Source organism: Amphiprion ocellaris, chromosome 18 (assembly GCF_022539595.1).
Source record: "Amphiprion ocellaris isolate individual 3 ecotype Okinawa chromosome 18, ASM2253959v1, whole genome shotgun sequence".
Taxonomy (NCBI): Eukaryota; Metazoa; Chordata; class Actinopteri; family Pomacentridae; genus Amphiprion; species Amphiprion ocellaris.
In genome coordinates, this window is record NC_072783.1 from 15,694,732 (window position 1) to 15,716,028 (window position 21,297).

The 21,297-nt window shown below is 39.0% G+C and overlaps 1 protein-coding gene and 1 long non-coding RNA gene across 2 annotated transcripts in view; one reads left to right on the top strand and one right to left on the bottom strand.

Moving 5' to 3' along the window:
- Positions 1-534: 534 nt before the first annotated feature.
- The window catches only part of ca10a (carbonic anhydrase Xa), a 319,283-nt gene continuing 298,520 nt past the window's right edge, over positions 535-21,297 (bottom strand). Inside the window, exons 6-9 of the mRNA XM_023266464.3 lie at positions 16,614-16,686; positions 9,806-9,960; positions 9,360-9,534; positions 535-1,518 (exon numbers count right to left, since the gene is read on the bottom strand). Coding sequence (XP_023122232.1) covers positions 1,496-1,518; positions 9,360-9,534; positions 9,806-9,960; positions 16,614-16,686 — 426 coding nt within the window. The 3' untranslated portion in view covers positions 535-1,495. The remainder of the gene's footprint in view (positions 1,519-9,359; positions 9,535-9,805; positions 9,961-16,613; positions 16,687-21,297) is intronic.
- On the top strand, positions 6,406-7,045 carry LOC129347432 (uncharacterized). The gene is made up of 3 exons (XR_008599546.1): positions 6,406-6,471; positions 6,543-6,605; positions 6,718-7,045. It is a non-coding gene; the product is annotated as an uncharacterized LOC129347432 (long non-coding RNA).

Genomic DNA, 21,297 nt, shown 5'->3' on the forward strand with positions numbered 1-21,297 from the left:
ACATGAGATGTGTCTTCTCCAACTATTGAAAACCCATAGTAAACAAGGCACAGGGTTCTGATGACTTTTTGCTTCAGCTTCCTGTAGCTAGACTATCATTGTGAGGCTGGCAGCAGTCGGCTGATCCTGAAATATTAGTCATGGACGGTTCCTCTCCTCCACGTCCCCTGATACCCACTGATGTGATCTGAAAGACTATGACAGGTCACGGTAACCCTGACAGAGTTTCCCCTGTGCCTGGCTGATAAGCTTTAGCCGTATCATGTGAACAATGAAAAGAAAGCGGACTGCGATGCTGTGTTTGTATCAAAATCATCAGTAATCCCATGATGTATATTTGCAGGGTTTGCCATGAAAATGCTACTATGAGATCTGAGACTGAGGGTTTGTCTCAGTAATGCTGACGTTATTGAGCATACCTCTGAGGGGGAATAGTGACAGACATATCAACGCATTTAATATGGAACAGTACAAAACAGGTACAGGTACAGGTACAATAAGTCAGATCCTGATATAGTGAAGCATTTTCCAAAGTGAACTTTCCAGACACATTTATTGGGCTGATAACATTACTTAAACACAGTGTATGACCATTGTAAACAATAAAACAGAAAAAAAGGCATCAGCTCAGACTGAGAACTGCTCCAGAATCCAAAGTATGCCAAGCTGTTAAATTCTTAAACTTTTGTCTTTTTTAAAATCTTCTCAATATATCTTTTGAATATTGATTCAATACTTTTTTTTACATATTCATTTTTCTTTAGTATTGATAATTATAATATATACAAATGAGGCCAAGACACTGGTTCCTCTGAGGCTGTAAAGAATGCCTCGAAGTATCTGCTTGTCTCCCATGACATGAATCTAGCTTTGAAAAAATGACAAGGTAAGGCTGTATTCTCTCTCTGTAGGTTTTGCTGATTGCATGCCCTCTTGGTGACTATAATGGAACGTCCATGTGAGTTGACTGCTTCGCCTTGACCGGCAGGATGGAGGCAGTGACTTAGTCCTTGGATTTTCCCACTGACTGTAACATCTTTTATGTACAAAGTCTTTAAAGTCCCAACATTGTCATTTTGCCTGGGAGGCTATCAAATAAATGCTTCCATGTTTTGTTTAGTTTTTTTTTTGTTTTTTTTACAGTTGTTGCCAAGTGTCTGTTTTTTTTGCTTTCTCCCAAAAAAGTGTTGGTATCAAAATGTCCATGTGGATATAGTAGTAGAGTGGGGGAAGGGCTTGTTAGCATGTGTTATATCAAGTGTTCAGAAGGTTCTCAGTGTATGAAAAGCAGAGTCTCTTTGCTTACACTGCAAAGCTCCTTCATTCGAATAATGTCTGGTGTTGTTTGTCTTTATACAATGCCATGAAAGAATCTTAAATGAGATGCACCATTAATAGCGGTTTTCACATCTTTCAGTTCTCCATCCTCCTCCTCCTCCTCGCCTCATCCTGGTCTCCGTCCCTGACACTTGTCTCTATGCGCATCCAAGGGAGGCTACTTAAGCAACCACTCGTTCACTGGAAGAGAAGAGAAGGACAGGAGTGAGAATACTTATTAACTTTAAGAAAAAGAAGGCTGGTATGTTCTGTGAAATAAGAATTTAATTGGAATGTTTTATCCTAGCCAAATTTACTGTCATCAGGGGGTAGAAATAAAAAATGAAACATTCTTTGGGAAAATATCACAAGGCTTGATTCTTAAAGAAATTTGCTATTTGATTCAAACTAACTCAGATGCAATCAATACATTGTATTCATGGCTGCATTAAACCTTTTGAGGGGATCCTGAAGCAAAGATTTGCTGTTGGCCTAAACAGACCTCTATATACATTATAAATTGTCTTTCCTCTGTCAATGAAAACTCAAATAATTACCTAACTGATTGTTTTTGGACAGCAATTTTGATAGCATTTTCATAATCAATCCTTCCCTTAATTCAGCAAAAAGTTAGTCAGTCAGCTGCAGTGCTAAATGCAAGAAATTGTGGGTTCCACAATCAGGGTACCTATTTAGGAATGTTAAATTTAAAGCTGTGGTTAGGGTGCATACTCCATGGGCTCCTTACTGGCTGCATTTTGGCTAGGGCTCACTTTAGTTTAATACCATCCATCCATCCATCCATCCATCCATCCATTATCTATACACCACTAAATTGTCATTAGGGTCGCGGACGGCTGGGTCCCAGTTGACTTGGGGTGAAGACAGGGGACACCAGTCTATCACAGGGCTACACATAGAGACAAACAAGCACACTCACATTCACAAGTACAGACAATTTAGAGTTATCAATTAAACGAGCTCTGGGTAAACACACTGGATCGCAGCTCGAAACACACCCCATGTTGCTTGCTGGTCTGGTTGTGGTGTGTTTCGAGCTGCGCTCCGGTGTGTTTACCCGGTGCAGGCCGCAGCTCATTTGCATAAAGTAGACTTGACTTGTACTTGATGTAATTTCGATGCGGCATGCGGAGATTCCGCGCATCGTGAAACTGTCCTCAAATGTCTAACTAGCCATCGGTGAACTAAAACGTGGACAGATTCAGCTACTGCACCGCTTATTTCTCACCTCAAATGCTTTCAGAAATACTTTTCACTTAAGTGTTTTCGAAATAAAAGGGAAAGTTTGTGGCTGAGCCGCTGTGTTTATCCAACATGCCTGCCGGACTGTCGAGCTGAAAGCACGGTCACGTGACCACGTAGTAGTCTGCTGTTGCTTGAGTGTTGTCACGTGACAATGTTGTTGCCCACTAGTGACTGCCTGCCATGCGATTTTCAGAGACGGCGCGTTGACATGTGGGAAAACCGCATCTATTGGACACGCGGCTTTAGCCTCAGCATGTTTTGGACTGTGGTAAGAAGCAGGAGTACCCAGAGACAACTCACACATGCACAGGGAGAACATGTAAACTCCACAGAGAAAGATCCCGGGAAGGCCGGGATGCAAACCGGGGATCTTCTAGCTGCAATGCAAAAGTGCTAACCACCAAGCCACTGTGCAGCCCAGTTTAATGTAGACTGGTTCCATTTTCTAGGAAGCAGACATCCCAAGGCATTTCTCTTCAGTTTATGGCATACTGATTTTTTAGACGTTTATGGTGTGCTTAACTGATTTCATAAATATGCCGAGCTAAATTTTGCCTAAGTTGCCCTTGGCAACAGACGGAAAAACATGGCCGATGGATCAAATGCAACTTTAGCGCCCAACGGTATTACAAAATACGTAAGTTTTTTTTCTGTGTAGTCGTCTAAAATTGTAAAATTGTCATTAAAAATATGTATCCATGCAACAGCAGTAATAGGAAAAGATCTGAGGGGGCTCTGGTGGAAAATGGGTGCGGTCGTACAAGAATTGTTGAAAATTCATTGAAGGGAAGGAGCAGGTGGGCAGTGAGCGGGCCACTCACTGCCGGCCCGCCAACTGGAGAGTGTTGTGGTTGAGGGCCGAAACACTCAGTGAAGGTTGAGTACCACCTGACAACATCTGCTTCTGGCCAAAGACTACAGCTTCCTGCTAAGGTAGCTGAGGACGGCACCCACAAGTGTATGTCATTGAATGTTTTTTCCTTTATTTTCATGACATTGTAGATTCTCACAGAAGGCATCAAAACTATGAATGAACACATATGGCTTACCTCATGAAGCTCATCCAGAGAATGCCAAGAGTGTGCAAAGCAGTAATCAAAGCAAATAATCTAAAATATAAAATGTGTTTTAATTTATTTCACTACATAATTCATTATGAGTTCGTTCATAGTTTTGATGCCTTCAGTGAGACTCTACAATGTAAAAAGTCATTGAAATAAAGAAAAACTATTAAATAAGAAGGTGTGTCCAAGCTTTTGACTGGTAATGTACATCAACTGCATGCAACAAGTGTGATGCTCGTTTGTGCTTCACAGATAAAAAAAAAAAAAAAAAACTGCTTCCTTCAGTTTCACATATAAGGAGATGCAAAGGAGAATACCATCCACCAATTAAGAGTCCTCAGACATCAGAAATCATTATGATGTTCAAGCGAAGTCCAAAATGTAAATATGAACAAATTGTAGAGGACTGATGTAATAAAATTCCACTTTTACAGGTTAAAAAAATGAGAACGTTGTAGTAACATAATTTTCTTACAGTTTTTTATTGTGTGGAAGTGCATTCTAGCATGGATTGCAATTACACTTTTGATTGTTAAATTAATTTGCATTTTATTGTGCCATATTCAACAATTTCATATCAATGAAATTCATGTAAAGATAAGTAAAATTTTAATATTATTGAATCATCAATGCCTAATCATCTGTGGACTTTGTTAAAAATAAAGTGGTAACATTTGTTTATACCAAGACCTGTTTTTTTTTTTTTGTGACATTTTCACAAAATCCTGAAAAATCAAAAAAATTAAAAAATAAAATTATTTTCTTGAAATATGTGTGTTTTTGTTTGGATGTGGATAATTTTACTCAAAATTGTTGAATTAATGGTTCGTTTTTGGCTCATTATTGTTGTAATAAAGCCTTATTGTTTGCACAGCCACCACTTTGAATATTTAGTTATAACTCACAAACAACACAAAAATTCATCTGGCATATAAATGGATTCGGCATACCCAAATCCTTGCTGATATTTACATTATATGTTAGGGTTTGCATAACTGCACACAAGTGTTTTTGTTTTTGTTCACGGAATTACATGAGAAACCTATGATAAATGCTCCAGCCTTGTTAAGTATTTATGCACACGAAGCTGGAATTTGAGATATGCATTGAAAACATTTGCCATACAATTTTATCCAGATTGTCAAAGAATAGTATTGTGGTGTCATGACTTTGAAAAGGCTGCTAATTTTCCTGGTGGGCTTCAGGCCATGATGGAAAGTGAGTTAGTCCATTGGAAAATTTCTGACAGAATTGATTATGTACTTTGATTTAATTTTAACCTCAAACAGGACATTACAGTTACAGCCTTACTATTTTTTATTTTCCCTTATTCAAATTAATGTTCAAATTTAGGATAAATAGCCACATCCCTAGTTAGCAGCATGATTATTCTAAATGTAACTGATTTTACATTCAGTTACTGTGATGATTGTTTATCTGGATGAAGGGAGCAGTGTGTCCTGTTGCTCCCAATCTCAAACTAAATACCAAATGAGACATATTTCATCCTTCACAGACATATATCCCACCTCCCAACCTCTCTATTTCATGCTAAAGGTTTTAAATCTGCAAATAAATTAATAGGTCAGCTTTTGTGTGTCTTTTTTTTTTTTTTTTTGGTTGCCTCTCTCAGAGATTCAGACAGTGTATTTGTTTAATAATCAGGAGGATCTGAGCTTGGTGGAAAGCGCTGACATTTCTCCCACAACTGAAAGTTGATTTGTTTGATCTGTCATTTCATAAATATTGGAGTTCTATCTTACGAAATTTAAATCAAAGAAAAAACAAAAGTAAAGTGCAAAAATGATCATCCAAATTGCTATTTACATCAAACTATTATTAGGAACTCAGTGATAACAAGATAAGAGAGAGTAGTGAATAGCTAAATGTAAACAGAATATCCACATTCTGTTCCATTAACTGTGACTGTATTTATATGTACTTGAGTGTCCAGGGGTCCGTTTCATGAAGCAGGTTCAACAAACTCTGAGTGTAACCCTGAACTCTGAGTTGATCTACTCTGAGATAGGAAACTCTGAGTTTTGGTTCCAGAACAGCTGATTTGAGTTGGTTTAATCAACTCGGAGTAGTTTCACCCGGAGTTAATCGCGTGCACCACAACTCTGAAAAGCCAGTATCAATGGAGCGCAGATTCGACGAGTCACCATGGCAACGGGGAAGCGGAGGGCTGCATTTTTCACCCCACTTGAATTGGAAATCTTAATGTGCTCATATGGCGAGTCTGAACATGTTTTTAGAAAGAAGTGCAACACCTGCAGCTGCAAAAGAGAGGGAGACGGCGTGGAAGAACATTGCTGCACGGGTCAATGTGTAAGTTTAAATGTAGTCCTTTGCAATCACAATAATATTACAGGGGAAAACTGTTTGAATAGTAGCTTATTTAGTTATTTCATTTAGGTGCAATCCCGTGGGGTAGAAGCGCAACAGGGCAGCAGCTGAAGATGAAGTATAAAAACATTGTTCAAACAAGTAAGACGTTGGCATAATCTCATGGAGCTACCTCATTTTGATCATGTTTTACATTGTAAAGTAGCCTAAATATTAAGTGGCTGTTTTACCGTGCAGTTGTTTTATCCCACACATAGCCTAAATGTCTGCATCCATATCATGTTCTGTTAAATAATTAAGCCTATTTAAAGTAACACAGACTTCTACTCAGCCAACAGAAAGAAAGCAGATGCCTGTAAAAAGTAAAAAAGGTGGTGGCCCAGCACCGCCACCTATATTTTCTTTTGGCCCAACAGATTCTGATGGTGCTATCTGCCTGGTGGAGCCCCTTCACACCACAACAGACCTTGTAACTGTAAGTAGGCAATACTCCAAAGATTTAGCCAAATGGTAGTTTAAGTCTACTGAAACATATCACTCATGTAGGATGAAGAGGATGAAACTGTGTCTGCTGCCTTTACAGAGGGGGATCCAGAAAGGCATCTAGAGGTATGTTACTGATAGTTCTCTTCCCATTCACATTTCTTAACATTCTGGTGGAATATAGAGTGTGACATTTAGCCTACACTGAAGTATTGCACATTCTCATCCTTTTTAACAGAGCATGGCTGGACAGCAGCAGGATGCTTCCTCAACTTCCACTGCACAGATTGACACAGTGAGATGGATGTTCAGTAAACACCAGAGGTTCAGTCCGTGGAATTCATGTGCAACTGTATAATTTAATGTCCTCTATGTATTCCCAGTTATCAGTAAAACAAATTTACAAAATGCACTTGCTGAAAAAAATCCAGAAAACGGATAAAGAAATGCAATAGTTGGACCACCAGATTAGGAGGGCAGATCTGGAAATTGAAATACTGGAGCACAAGTTAGAGGTGGGTGCAGGTCACAGGTGAATTATGTTAACTACTGGAACATGAACTAAACTAGCTCTTTTATTTTTAGGAAATAAAGAAGACCAAATGAAATGTGTATCATGTCTTTATTTGACTGCTGTGGTGTTGATGATGGGACTTAAACTCTAAAGTGATTATGGCATATGATGTCTCTGACTGCTCTGCTGTCCTGGATAGCTGGCAGGTGGATGAGGTCATCATCTGGGTCTTCAGTTTGTAGGGCAGAGTGTTGCTCTCCTCTAATAGTGGTAATATTATGAAGAACAACACATGCAACAGTAATATCCCAGGCCTCTCAGGGGTCACCCTGAGGTGATGTAGACACTGGAAACGGGCTTTCAGCAGGTCTATGGTCATCTCCACCTGGGCTCTCATCCTGCAGTTAGCCTGGTTGAAGTTCTGTTGGGGGTCTGGTTCAGGGTCAGGGTATGGGGTCATCAGACTAGGTTGGCATGGTAACCCCTGTCACCCAGCAGAAGGCCATCAAACTATCCTGTAATGTATTGTGGATACATTAGAGTATATTAAAGGAGGGAGAGAAGTGAATTATATTGTGAAAATCTTTAGGCTGCTTACCACGTTGCAGTCTGTTGCTCAGGTTAGACTCTCTATAAATCCTTGAGTCATGAACAGACCCAGGCCACTTGGCCTCCTCATTGGAAATGATGTATGCAGCATCACATATGATCTTGACAGTGCAGAGAATGACTGATGTTGAACTATGATGCAGTCTTTAACATTTTGAAAGTCAATCTACCTCTAACCTACCTACACATTAATGCTGTAAATAGACTTCCTATTCACATAATCAGCTTCACTATGTGAGGGAGCTGTGATGGGGATGTGTGTGCCATCTATGCAGCCAATCACACTGGGAAATCCTAAAAGAAATTAAAATTACTAATCACAGTCTGAGGTTGCAGCACAATGTCATTGACAGAATATGATTTAAAATTAATTTAACAGATCTCTACATCATTCACCTGCAATCCTGTGGAACTCCTCATTGACGGCTCTGACAGGTTTATGTCCAGGGAGAACCACAAAGATGAGTCATTTCAGGGCCAGGCACACATTTCTGACCGTCCTGCATACAGTTGCCTTACTGAAGTGCTCTGCATCTCCGACATTATACAAAAAAACTTCCATTTGCAAAGAACCGCAGCCCAACACATAATATCTGCTGGGATGTGAGAGCATGACTGCGGTTGGTCATGTTGCAAATGTAAGAACGGATTAGGTTGGATGTAGATTATGGACTGTGACGTGAAACGGTACCGCTCTAAAAGATAATTGTCCGGAAATGAAACATCTACGCATGGTCTGATAACAATCTCCCGATGAATATTTGTCTGCGCAGTAATGCTGCTCCTTCATCCACTGGATCGTTAATAAAAGGACATGACATTTTGACAGACGGCAGAACTAGAACCAAAACTCGCCAGCTGACTGAATGAATGAATGAGAAATCAAATAGCGTGTGTGGCTGAAAGAGGGTGGAGCCAGAGAGAAACTCGAGGTTTACTGAGAAAAACCTGGTCCTGACCGGGTTAGTTTCATAGAGTCTGTTACTACGGTAACTGACTACAAGCTTAAGTTACCTCTCTTTGTGAAACAGGCTAGAGTTACCCCTCTGTCTCTGGTTTGAGTTACCTCCCTTTGTGAAATGGAAAATTCAGAGTTTCCCTCATTTCAGGGTTAACAAACTCAGAGTTTTCATTAAACCTGCTTTTTGAAACGGAACCCTGGTTATGATTTTTCAATTTCTTTACTTTTTTTGGATGCATTTGTCTTACAATATGGACAGTAAACTTCCAGAAGATACTTCATATTACAAGAAAAAAGTAATGAAATGAATCTTAAATGAGAGACTGTATTGCAAGACAACTATTGCTAGCTTGTTGGAAATGCTATGATTTTAGCTCTCTAAGTGTCAAAAGTTTTGCAATGCCTCATTCTTACCTTTTTACTATTTGCATGTCCTGCAGTTGCTAACAAGCTTTATTCTAAACCTGTTAAAAAATTATAAAGTTCTACGAGAAACAAGTGGTTTAGGTAATGTGACCAAGCTCTTCGCATTTCTCTCCCCATTAACCTACAATGAAGACAGGCACTTTGTTGTGTGCATTAACAGAGAATGACAGACAACAACACTAAGACCATAGTTGCAAAAAAACCAAAATATTCCTTTTAAAGAAGCAATAACAAGGATTATAATGCAATATCTGATGAAAACACAAATGTATAAAGATTTAGGAGACTCATCATTGAATAATCTAGAAATTTCAAAGGTGGAGCCAGTGAAATAACATGCCAGCTCAGTGGATTAGGCAGCAGCTTGTACCTCGGTACTGGAGCTTCTGAGCCCTGTTGTTGGGGCAATCCTTGCCCTGCATGCTGAAATTGATATTGGTGCGGATGCAGCGATTGTTCAGTGGCTGTACCGGACGAACGTTGTCACTCATGCTCAGGAAGATCTGAGATGGCTGGTTCTGGCTCAGCAGTCGCAAGGAGTGCATCTAAGACGAAGACAGAGGGATGGAGAGGTGAGAGAAGGTGGCTAAAGCACTATGAAAACATGAACCAGATTTTTCTGGTGTACTGGGATATTTTTCAGTAGGGACTGTATGGAGGAATAAAGCAGAAAAGTTTTGGAATGGAAGTCTCATTGCTGAGCTGACACGTCTTACATGGAGAACAACAGTTAGAGAGAGAATCCTTGTCTGAGACATGCAATCCCCACCAGATTCTGAGAGCTGTTTCAGGTCTGATTTGGTGGCTGAGGCTCACCTGCATGCGTGTAAGGTAAACTGGCTTGTTCATCAGGATCCATGTGGCTGTCTCAAAGCATGGAGGGATGGTCATCGACCCATCATATGTGATAAAACTGCTCGTCTCTGGGTAGATCTCCTCTATGTTCAGGCCAGTCAGTAGATATGCATCATCTGCAAGGAGAAAAACAGAAAAATAAAAAACGGAGACTTGAGTAGCGGATACTCAGTAGTGGTGCAAACATTGTAAAACTGTGTGAAATTTTTAATGGATTGCTTATCAGATAGCTAAAAGATGATTTACCCAAAGGGATTTTTTCTTCCACACTTTTTTACTTGAAAGACCTTTACAGGCCTGAAGCTGGTTGCACCAGTTATTCACAGCTACAATTTTATTAGTAAATTAAAGTCACCTCTCCAGCTGTTGATGTAACCCAAAAAAACGTATCTGCCTGTGCCTAAGTGACATATTTAGAAGTTTACTCAATATATATTTTTTATAGATATTTAGAGATTTTACACATCATTTTGTGACATAAAGCAGCTATTTTGAAGAATCTAAAATATAAAACATGTTTTGACTTATTTCACACTTTTTTGTTTACTACAAAATTCCATATGTGTTCATGCATAGTTTTAATGTATTCAGTGAGTCATGAAAATAAAGAAAAACCATGAAATGAGAAGATGTGTCCAAACTTTTGACTGGTCGTGTATATATATATATATATATATATATATATATATATATTGTACACGCGTGGACAAAATTGTTGGTACCCCTCGGTTAATGAAAGAAAAAACCACAATTGTCACAGATATAATTTGAGTCTGACAAAAGTAATAATAAATAAAAATTCTATGAAAATTAAGCAATGAAAATAAGACATTGCTTTTGAACGATGGTTTAACAGAATTATTTTTTAAAATAAACTAATGAAACAGGACTGGACAAAAATGATGGTACCCTTAATTTAATATTTTGTTGCACAACCTTTTGAGGCAATCACTACAATCAAACGATTTCTGTAACTGTCAATGAGACTTCTGCACCTCTCAGCAGGTATTCTGGTCCACTCCTCATGAGCAGACTGTTCCAGTTGTCTCAGGTTTGAAGGGTTCCTTCTCCAGACGGCATGTTTCAGCTCCTTCCACAGATGTTCAATAGGATTTAGATCAGGGCTCATAGAAGGCCACTTCAGAATAGTCCAATGTTTTCCTCTTAGCCATTCTTGGTTGTTTTTAGCTGTGTGTTTTGTGTCATTATCCTGTTGCAAGACCCATGATCTGCGACTGAGACCAAGCTTTCTGACACTGGGCAGCACATTTCTCTCTAGAATACCTTGATAGTCATGAGATTTCATTGTACCCTGCACAGATTCAAGACACCCTGTGTCAGATGCAGCAAAGCAGCCCCAGAACATAACAGAGTCTCCTCCATGTTTCACAGTAGGGACAGTGTTCTTTTCTTCATATGCTTCATTTTTGCGTCTGTGAACATAGAGCTGATGTGCTTTGCCAAAAAGTTCCACTTTTGTCTGGTCTGTCCATAGGACATTCTCCCAGAAGCTTTGTGGCTTGTCAACATGCAGTTTGGCAAATTCCAGTCTGGCTTTTTTATGATTTGTTTTCAACAATGGTGTCCTCATTGGTCGTCTCCCATGAAGTCCACTTTGGTTCAAACAACGACGGATGGTGTGATCTGACACTGATGTACCTTGACCTTGGAGTTCACCTTTAATGTCTTTAGAGGTTGTTCTGGGCTCTTTTGTTACCATTTGTATTAGCCGTCTCTTCCCTTTGTCATCAATTTTCCTCCTGCAGCCACATCCAGAGAGGTTGACTACAGTCCCATGGATCTTAAATTTCTGAATAATATGTGCAACTGTAGTCACAGGAACATCAAGCTGCTTGGAGATGGTCTTATAGCCTTTACCTTTAACATGCTTGTCTATAATTTTCTTTCTAATCTCCTGAGACAACGCTCTCCTTGGCTTCTTCTGGTTCATGTTTAGTGTGATACACACCATGTCACCAAACAGCACAGTGACTAATTGTAACCTTTTAAATAGGCCAACTGACTGATTACAAGTTTGTAGACACCTGTCATGCTAATTAGAGGACACATACATATATGTTAGTGGTATTAAAATGGTATTAAAATAATTAATCTAATTAATTACAGGTTTTGCAATTAATAAATTGCAAGTAATCACATTTTTGTCAAATAGCAATATTTGACATAATAAGCAAAGTTATTAAATTTAAATGAATTTGATTGACAGATGAATCAATGAATAGACATACGTGTATATAATTTAAAATTCACAAAACTTTAAAACGGGACATAGAAAAAAAGTTATTTTGATGATTTAAAGCCTGGATTTAGTTAGGTTTTCTTACTGTATGGCACATAACATAAGCATAAGTAGTTCAAGAACCTTCAAAAAGTTGAAAATCCATAGATTCAGTCTATTTTCATAATTTCTGGGTCTGATAAATGGAGTAATTTTGATGGGTTTTTTTGAGGAACATCTATTTTTATTTAGAAAAAACAAACATTAAAAAAAAAAAATTTCAAAAATTTATAATTAAGCTATTATGAGACAGACAAACCAACACTGATTGACACAAAACTCTGCCTCCTTGGCGGAGTAACAACTTAAACAACAAACAATGTTCGTGTTTCATTTCTGTGCATTTTTCACCTGTCTACCACATTCACAGAGTACTGCAAACTCAAAGTGCAACTATAGTGATTATGTTCAACATTGTAAGACTTTTTCAAAACTCAAGCACTTTCAATGTCTTCTAAAGTGGTGTATTATGGGGTGGCTACACCGTTTGCCTGTGCCAGCACTGTCGTAGCTAACGTTAGCTCTGTTGCTCACAGGAACATGTTTTGCATTGAGGTGATACCATTGGCTTGAAGTGTTGCAGTTATTAGAAAACTCTTTTTGCACAATTTGCACACAACCACGCTTTTATCCAAGCTGCCATTAGGAAGTTTTTTAAAAGAAAACTTTCCGCCTAACAAGCTCAAGGTGCTCTCGTCTTCCTTCACTGTTCACCAAACCTTCTTGTGTGCTGACAGCACTCCTGTGCATTTTCTTCGCGGCTGGCAAACAGACTTGGCTGCATTACCGCCACCTACTAGGCTGGAGTGTGCATCAGCATCACCGGTGTGGCAGGAATTAGAGAACTGAGACAGGTGCGATTAAAGGTGGGTTTTTTTTAACGTGTTATTTTTTCTCTAATTAATTAATCGAAATTCATACATTAAAGTCCAAGCCCTAATGTGTATATATATATATATATATATATATATATATATATATATATATATATATATATATATATATATATATATATATATATATATATACATATATATATATATATATAAAACCAATGCAAAATGCACTGGATAGGGAGTAATTTGGCTCTGTCATCATTCATACTCAGTCTGATCACTGGGAACTGGGTATAACAATCTTTTGAAGTTGATTGAATACACACTCTTTTTCACTATTGATCACCCACTCAGCTCAGCTTTCATGACAATTTTTTCTCACTTCTTTCACCTATCATGTACTTAATTTACTGTTTTGTCGATGACAGGCTGTTGGTGTTGCAGCACAAAACCTCTTTTATCTAAACTGTCTCCACTGTCACAATGGTAATTGGACAAACTCTCTCTCTCTCTCTCTCTCTCTCTCTCTCTCTCTTCACTCTGCAGCAGAACAGTTTCAGTACATTTCTGTCACTTTCAGTTGACAAATGAACTGCCCATTGTGTTGAGGTCACTGGGGTGGGCTACTGCAGCTTTAATGCTAATTCAACTGTATCACAGCTGCCTGACTCTTTTGAAACAGCATGCATTAAAGCAGTATGAGTTTATAACAAAAATAATAAACATTAATCTCATTAAAAATATGTGAACCTCTCCATGCCATCAGCACTCCACATACACCAACTGAAGAGTAGCGCTATGAGAGATCTTTGATTGGAGGGTTAAAATAAATCAGAAATGAATCCTTGTGGATGGTGTATGTGCATCTCTCTGTTTGTATGTGTGCTCATGAGATTTTCAAAAACAACACGAAGCTGGCAGCGTTATTGGCTGTGAGAGTGATATGCATACAGATTCATAAGCATGAGTGGGTGGTGTGTGACTGTGTGTATGAGTCACTGTGTGTGAGACAATGTATCTGACAGAGTTTTGACAGCTGTCGGAATCCATGCTCCTCTCCATCCCCTCCAGCTGGGTATGGAGGAAACACCCTCTCTATCCCCACAACCCACTTCCTGCATGCAACCTATGCCCAGTGCCTCTGAGATGCATTACATGGAGGCCAAGCGGTCATTGTGTTTATCCAGCCACTGTACTGCCCTCCCATCACCCCACCTCCTACCCCATTAACCCAATTATCTGTCCATTTTTTTAAGGTAGCCCTGGGCGACTTTGCGTTGGCAGTAGGAAACCTCGGTCGGATACTGCCTCACCAACAGCCTCCTCCGGTTGTCAAGAGTTCCCATACTGGAGCATCAAGCAGTTAGATTTTGAAATGAAATAATAGGGACCTAAGAGATCCACAACAAAAAATACACGTTTAGTAACCACAACTTTCACTGTTGAACAAGTTACCATTTACTCAACTCTTTGTCAAACTTTTGATTTTTGCATGTGTTGAAAATGACACAGTGACTTTCTTGTGAGATCCAGGAACTTTTAAATCCCTTTTGGGACATTTTTTCAAAAATGCATGGCTTTCACTCTCTGGAACATGGTTGCATAAAGAAGAACTGAATTTTGCTTTAAAAGATGTCACCTTCATTTCTTTTAAAGCTGCTCACTTCAATACTCCCCATGTCTCAGCAGACTTCCGTACACACACAATATGTACATAGGTGGTGATCTCAGGGAGGATGCAGAGGATGCCTTTTCTGAATATTTAGAACACATACATGTGCCTGCTCCCAAATAAAAATATGAACAACATACGAACATTTCTCCATCAACTGACGCAGAAAAAGCAGTAATACAAGAAATTAAGGGGTTGGTGCTTAAAATTTCCCGGGGGAAGATGCCCAGACCCCTGCTTAATATATCCCCATGTATGTCCAAATAAAATCACTCAGATGAGCATATGTATAAGTGTCTTTTGTCAGTACATGCAAGCTGCCACCAGCTTACCAAATGACCTCCTGTTGGTTCCCCCACACATGAATGGGCTCAAAGAAAATAATAACACAACTAATTTAGGTGTTCCAAATTTTATTGAACCAAACTGTCATTTTGCATGTCTCTGATAATTGAAAAACCTTGTTCACCTTACAGCTGTTCTTTCATTACTTGTTCCTCCAGTGATTGTATGTGGGAAAAAAATCCTTTTTTGGGCCAGTGTCCATCACATGATGAATGCAGAAGTTGTAGCAACACAGCCTGATACTGTTTCAGTGACTTGCTCTAGACTGACAGTGTTCATTTTATAAGAGGAAAATCATTTAGCCAACAATTCAACAACCTGAGAGAAGCCTGAATGAGCCCTGAATGTGTCTCCTGGTCAATCACTGATCCAATTTGTAAAAGCAATTTTTTTGTCAAGTATATGTGTGTTCTGACAATTCTACTTTTTTTGCAGTCTGTCAAGTACAAAGGTGTTAAATGAAGAGCTGGGTTTTTAATCTTTTCTTAAAGACTGAGAGAGACTCTGCAGATTGAACAGAGTTTGGTAACTCGTTCCACCACTGGGGAGCCACAGAGAAAAAGACTTGATCGACCTTGGGCCCCGTTGTGGTGGTTGTATCAGGCGCCTTTTGTTGGCCGAGCGTAGTGAGTGGGAGGGAGTGTAGACCTAAATAAGAGCGTTCAGGGAGGAGGGAGCTGTTTTCATTGTAGTTTTGTATGAACGTGTCAGAATTTTGAATTTTAGTGGGGTGACGTGTGCTGTTTTTGACTGGTTGAAGACCAGACGTGCTGCTGCGTTCTGAATCATCTGCAGAGGTTTGATCTTGCATGGGAGGAGGCCTGCCAGTAAGAAGCTGCAATAGTTGAGGCGTGATATTACAGGAGCCTGGACCAGGAGTTGTGCTGCATGTTCAGACAAGAAAGGTCTGCTCTTCCTGATGGTGCATGGGGCGAATCAACACAACCGAGTAACAGAGGCCACATGAGCCTTGAGGGGATAGTTGGTCATCGATCATGACACCCAAGTTTCTAGCAGACTTTGTGGGTGCTCCAACACACCCCAACCCATATTATCATACATAGTACGTCAAATGCAGTACGCCACAAATACATATGTCCTACTGTATCTGGTTGCATTTTGTAGGATACATGTGAGCGTGCTTATCAGTGTTTACACTCCTGAAGCCATTACCAGATTCCACCCTATCATTACCAGAACCAAACTCATGATTCACTCCTTATTCTAAATGTTAAAAAAAGTTTCAAAATAGGAACAACCAAATGTATATCTGACCTTTGCCTTCCTGTCAAAGTATGTAAGCTAAGCGCTCTGACCTTTGAGTTTAACCTCAGTTTCTTTGTATTGTGTCATACAGACAGGTGACAAAATAAAGGAAAATCTAACCTATAATGTCTCTGTAAGGGAATGAGCCACTTAGAGCTGCCAGTACAACTTAAATGATCCTTGCTAATTATTATTCATTACTTTATGACTAGTAGTTTATTTGGTTTATTATGAGGAATTCCAGGTGACAGAACATCTGCCACCTTTATCATTGTAAATGAATATGTACTGAGACAAAAAGTGTGCAGCATCTTGCGGAGATGATTAAACATTTAAAATGAATGCACTTACTTTTATACGTTATTCTTGTGATGGTATCTCTGTTCAGCATGCGATTCAGGAATGAGTTTGATGTCTCAGCAATCTGGATTAAAGGGAGAGAGAGTAAAAAAAGAGACATTGGAAAAGGTGAGATTAAATGGTCACATAATGAATTGAGAACCTATTTGAAATTAAAATAAATTGAATCTACTCAGGACACTACTCTCAGGGATAATGTCAGTGAATTTTTTAATCTATTTCCCTTAATGCCCGTGACATGTCTAAACCCACTGATGCATTTAATACAGTCAGAAGCTCCTATACTTTCTTCTACTGCTTTTTAAACAAAGGTTGCCACTGTTTTTAAGAAACCTTGAACACAGCTCACGGACAGACTGCTTCGATCTCAATACATAATCCATCTTTTAAAGTTGCAAATGTATTGCTTTTTTCTCGTGACAGGACTTTATAATGAATCAAAACAAATTCTATTCTATCAGAGACAGTTGTGACAGGATCACCTCCAGCAATCCTGCTGCATGATACCATTCATTCTTCCTTAAGCTACAGTTTGCCTCTTTCCTAGCAGATTGTATGTTTTTTCTTGAATAGAGGAAGTTTTGGCAGAATAAAAAAAAATTACTGTTGTTTTCTAAGTAGTTCTGATGATTGAGGTGGCATTGACTTAATCATAATAGATACTGTTGGCGATTAAATGGTCAAAAACAACAGAAAATTTATTTCTGTAGAAGGAGGTAACACAGACTCAATGCCTTTACTGTACTGATCACGCTTACTGTCATGTACAGTCATCGCCAAAATCCCATTCTGAACCAGGAAAAACTTGAATTGTAACATAGAAAGGTTGCTGCAGTGTGGTCCAGATTCTGTATCTGTGATGAAGTTGCTTCAGAGAATAAAGCTTGATGTATTAACCTGTTTGGATACACTGTCAAAGGAGAGCATGAACAAATCAAAACACATCCAAAGCCTGGCAGTGATCATTTCAATTGCACCTCTTTTAATAATGAAGTATAAAAATGTGAAGAATGGAGAATCTGTTCCCGCAGTCTCTCCTCACGCTTGTTTCGGACATTTGTTTCCCTAGCACATGTGAAATTGGCACAGTTTGCAGTGCATATGTCCCCTAATAAGGGTACCTTCTAAAAGGAGAACGCATTCCATTGTAATAGGCCATACCTCCCAGATTCCATATGATAAGTAACACATCAGATACTACACATACATTCCTCATGCTCACAAATTTTGGGCTGCATTTGGATGTCAACAGAAGCACTCGCAGGACTCTTGCAGAATTGGGCAGATGACGAAATTTGCTTACTTGTGAACCCTGGGATGCACTTGGATGCAGACTGCATAAAATCTCCTTTATTCTGGCCATGATTTGACACTTGGGTTTATTAAAAATATAACAGATTTTTGATATGTTGTCACATTTTTGAATCTCACTGTATAACACAGAAAATAATATTTTGAGAAATAGGCTTCTCCCCTGACTTTCTTAGCTGGATGGGAAGATTCATACCTATATGTTTGTTTACTGTAAAGCACTTTGTGATATTTCATCTGTGAAAGGTGCTATATAAATAAACTTTACTTATTTACTTACTTACTTACACAAGTCTAGATTGTCCAAGACGTAACCTGGAAACACATGCTGCTCAAGCCAAACCACAAAAACGTTCACTGTCATTGTAGCAAGGCAAAATAAATGGCAAATAAGGATTGAGCAATTGGGCAGCTAAAACATCAGATAAAGATTAGCAAAAGCTTGAGGTTACTAATACTAATACGTAGGAAAATGTTAACTGTAAGTCAGTGGGTATCGTGCATAAACATCAGTGGCTTTCAACTTTTGGTTGCATGCATAGTCACCAACCTGACCTCCATGTCTTTACTTTACACTTCATTATATAAAAGGCACATTACTTCCTAAGTTGGTACTGAATGTTGGATTGGATGTTAATCATTAGGCATAAAATCATCCGATATGAGTTTAATTCCATGACACTGGGCTAGGTAAAACATACAAGACATATCTTGTCAAACCTTGCTACCATGAATAATTGCTCTCATTAAATGACAGACTTGCTTTTGATTTTTGGGGGTGTCTTTTTGATGTCTTACTTTTAGGGTTAGGCAGGATACATCTGTGGTTAAGGTGACAGAAAGAACATAACTATGTCTAATCAAAAAACGATTGCTCATAACAGACCAGTATTGAAATTCTGCAGAGAAATTTACCTTGCCTTTAACTACTGACTACACCTCCATTCACCTCCCAGGCCTCTGCACCTTCATTTGTTTATCCCTGTTGGAATTATGAAGTGAAGAATCATCCAATATGGATTTCATTCTGTGGCACGTAGGATTACCCAATAAATAATTCTTAAAGAAAATGTGGCTACCAAAAAAAGACATGAAGAATATGTAGTTATCAGCATGAAAATCTACTGAAATTTACTTTTTAACTGAACCACACTAACTGTCCCTACAAAGCTGTAGAGCAGTTTAAATTCTAACTCTAATCTTACTCTGCTCCATCAACCACAATGGTCTGTGAAGTCTGAGAGGAGAGGAAAACATCTCTCAATTCTGAAAAAGGTTTTTCATGGAAGCACCTTGCACTTGATGTCCACTCCCACACCCTTCTCTGACTCCTCCCTGCCTTCCACTTCACTCCATCTATACCTCAATCATGCTCGGTGGACTTCACACTTCTAATTGTCAAGATCTCTTTAGATGAAGTGATTAAAAAGAGATGTGCTTGTCCTCCCACTCCCTTCACTGCAACTGAAATTACTTAGTCTTTGACCTTCACAGGCAGGCATTCTGCCTTTACCAGTCACTCATGCTGCTCACTATTTTTCCTGTTTTCTCTTGTCTCTCTTATTTCAATCATTTTTCTTAGAAAAGCATCTGAGGGGATTTTTTTCATTCTGTCTTGTATTCAGAATCAGAAAAAAAAAAAACTTTTTTATCCTGATGGGCAATTAGGTAGGTGTTCTCAGAATGTCCTCATATTAGATGTGAGAAAAGTACAGAAAAGTGTTTGACACTCCCCGGCTCACTATGGATCTGATACAAGATAACCACAAGAAACATCATCTCAGTGTCTGTCTGTTGTGAGACTGGTTTCCTTTCCATGTGGATACAGTTCCTCACTGCTGTCCCCTGTGATGTTTCATAACGCCATGTCTAGAATGGTAACCATTTTTGGCATTTTGAGCCACACAAACAAGATTGCAAACATGACAAGACCTTGGAAACAGGACTGTCAGAAAAAAAGTTGTGGCAGTTGTAGTGGAAACAGGTGAGTGTATGAGTGAGTGGCATGTGATGACTTGTGATTATAATTGCTTATTTCTTTGGATGTTTTTTTTCCCATGTAGGATCTAAAGCAGAAAGACAGAAAGCAGTCAGTGTTTGCTGGTCTGTCTGAACAAATGAGATACTCCACTGCAAGTTTCTAAAGTTTGTCATAAAATAAATGGAGAGGTTGCTGGCTGATTGAAATTAAATTATGAATCAGCAGAAACTCCCTTGGTATTTTTTAATAAGCAAGCAAAGTCTATCTTTTAGATTCAGCTTTTGATTTGAGGTCACATCTGTGATTTTATAGGTTCAGGAACTTTGGTGTTCTAACCCTCTAAACTTGTCTGTAACGTGCTTTGGGTTGCATAGTAGATGAAAGGTGTGATACAAATAAATTTGTTATTTTTTGTACTAATATTACATTTCTTTACATTGACAGGTAGACTGGGAAGAGGCCCTGCTACGGGCTCATTTTCTAAGGCCATCATGCACTCCAACCACACCTGCAGCATTGCATTTCCAAAGCCTTGCTCTTCTCTCACACATCCTCCCACACACCCTCCTGCTGGGTTGAGAGAGAAAGTCGAAGAGGGTAGACCTAGGTCATCTTTTCCTGTCTCTTCAGTACTAAAGGAAGGTCCCATTGACACTAGGGACCAAATTAGAAGATGACAGCTGAACCATTCAGTCTCATTGCTGAAATCTGGGCTTCCTGTCCTGCACGGCAAGGTGAGGTATCACTTCCTGTTTACCTGTCTCTAGCTGACTGTGTGCTAGTGTTGCAGCTGTTCATAGCTCTTTCTCATTTAATATTAAATTCTGCCTACTTGCACTAAAAACTGCCTGTACGATAAGTTAAATTACTACACAGGCTGCCACTATAGTGCCTGTGAGCAAAACTGCTTCATAGATTTTTATGTATAGTCCCAATCAAAGCCCGTAGTGCATCACCCTCCCCCTATTCACATTTCTAATAATTTTTCCCCACTCGCAACACACTTGGTGAGAAAAAGACTCTGGTAATTGGCAACTCTATAATACAAAAAGTTAAGTTAAAGACATCAGTGACCATAGTCAGATGCATTCCTGGGGCCAGAGTGGGCAAAGTTGAATCACATTTATAACTGCTGTTGAAGATAAATGTAAACATAAGATTGTAATTAATGACGGTGGTAATGACATCCAATTAAGACAATCAGAGGCTACTGAAATTAATGTGGAATTGTTGTGCAATTTTGCTAAAACAATGTCGGACTCCGTAGTTTTCTCTGGACCCCTGCCCATGCTGATCAGTGATGACAGGTATAGGTGCATGCCATCATTCCAACACTGGTTGTTGAGGTGGTGTCCAGAAAACAATGTGGGCTTAATAGATATT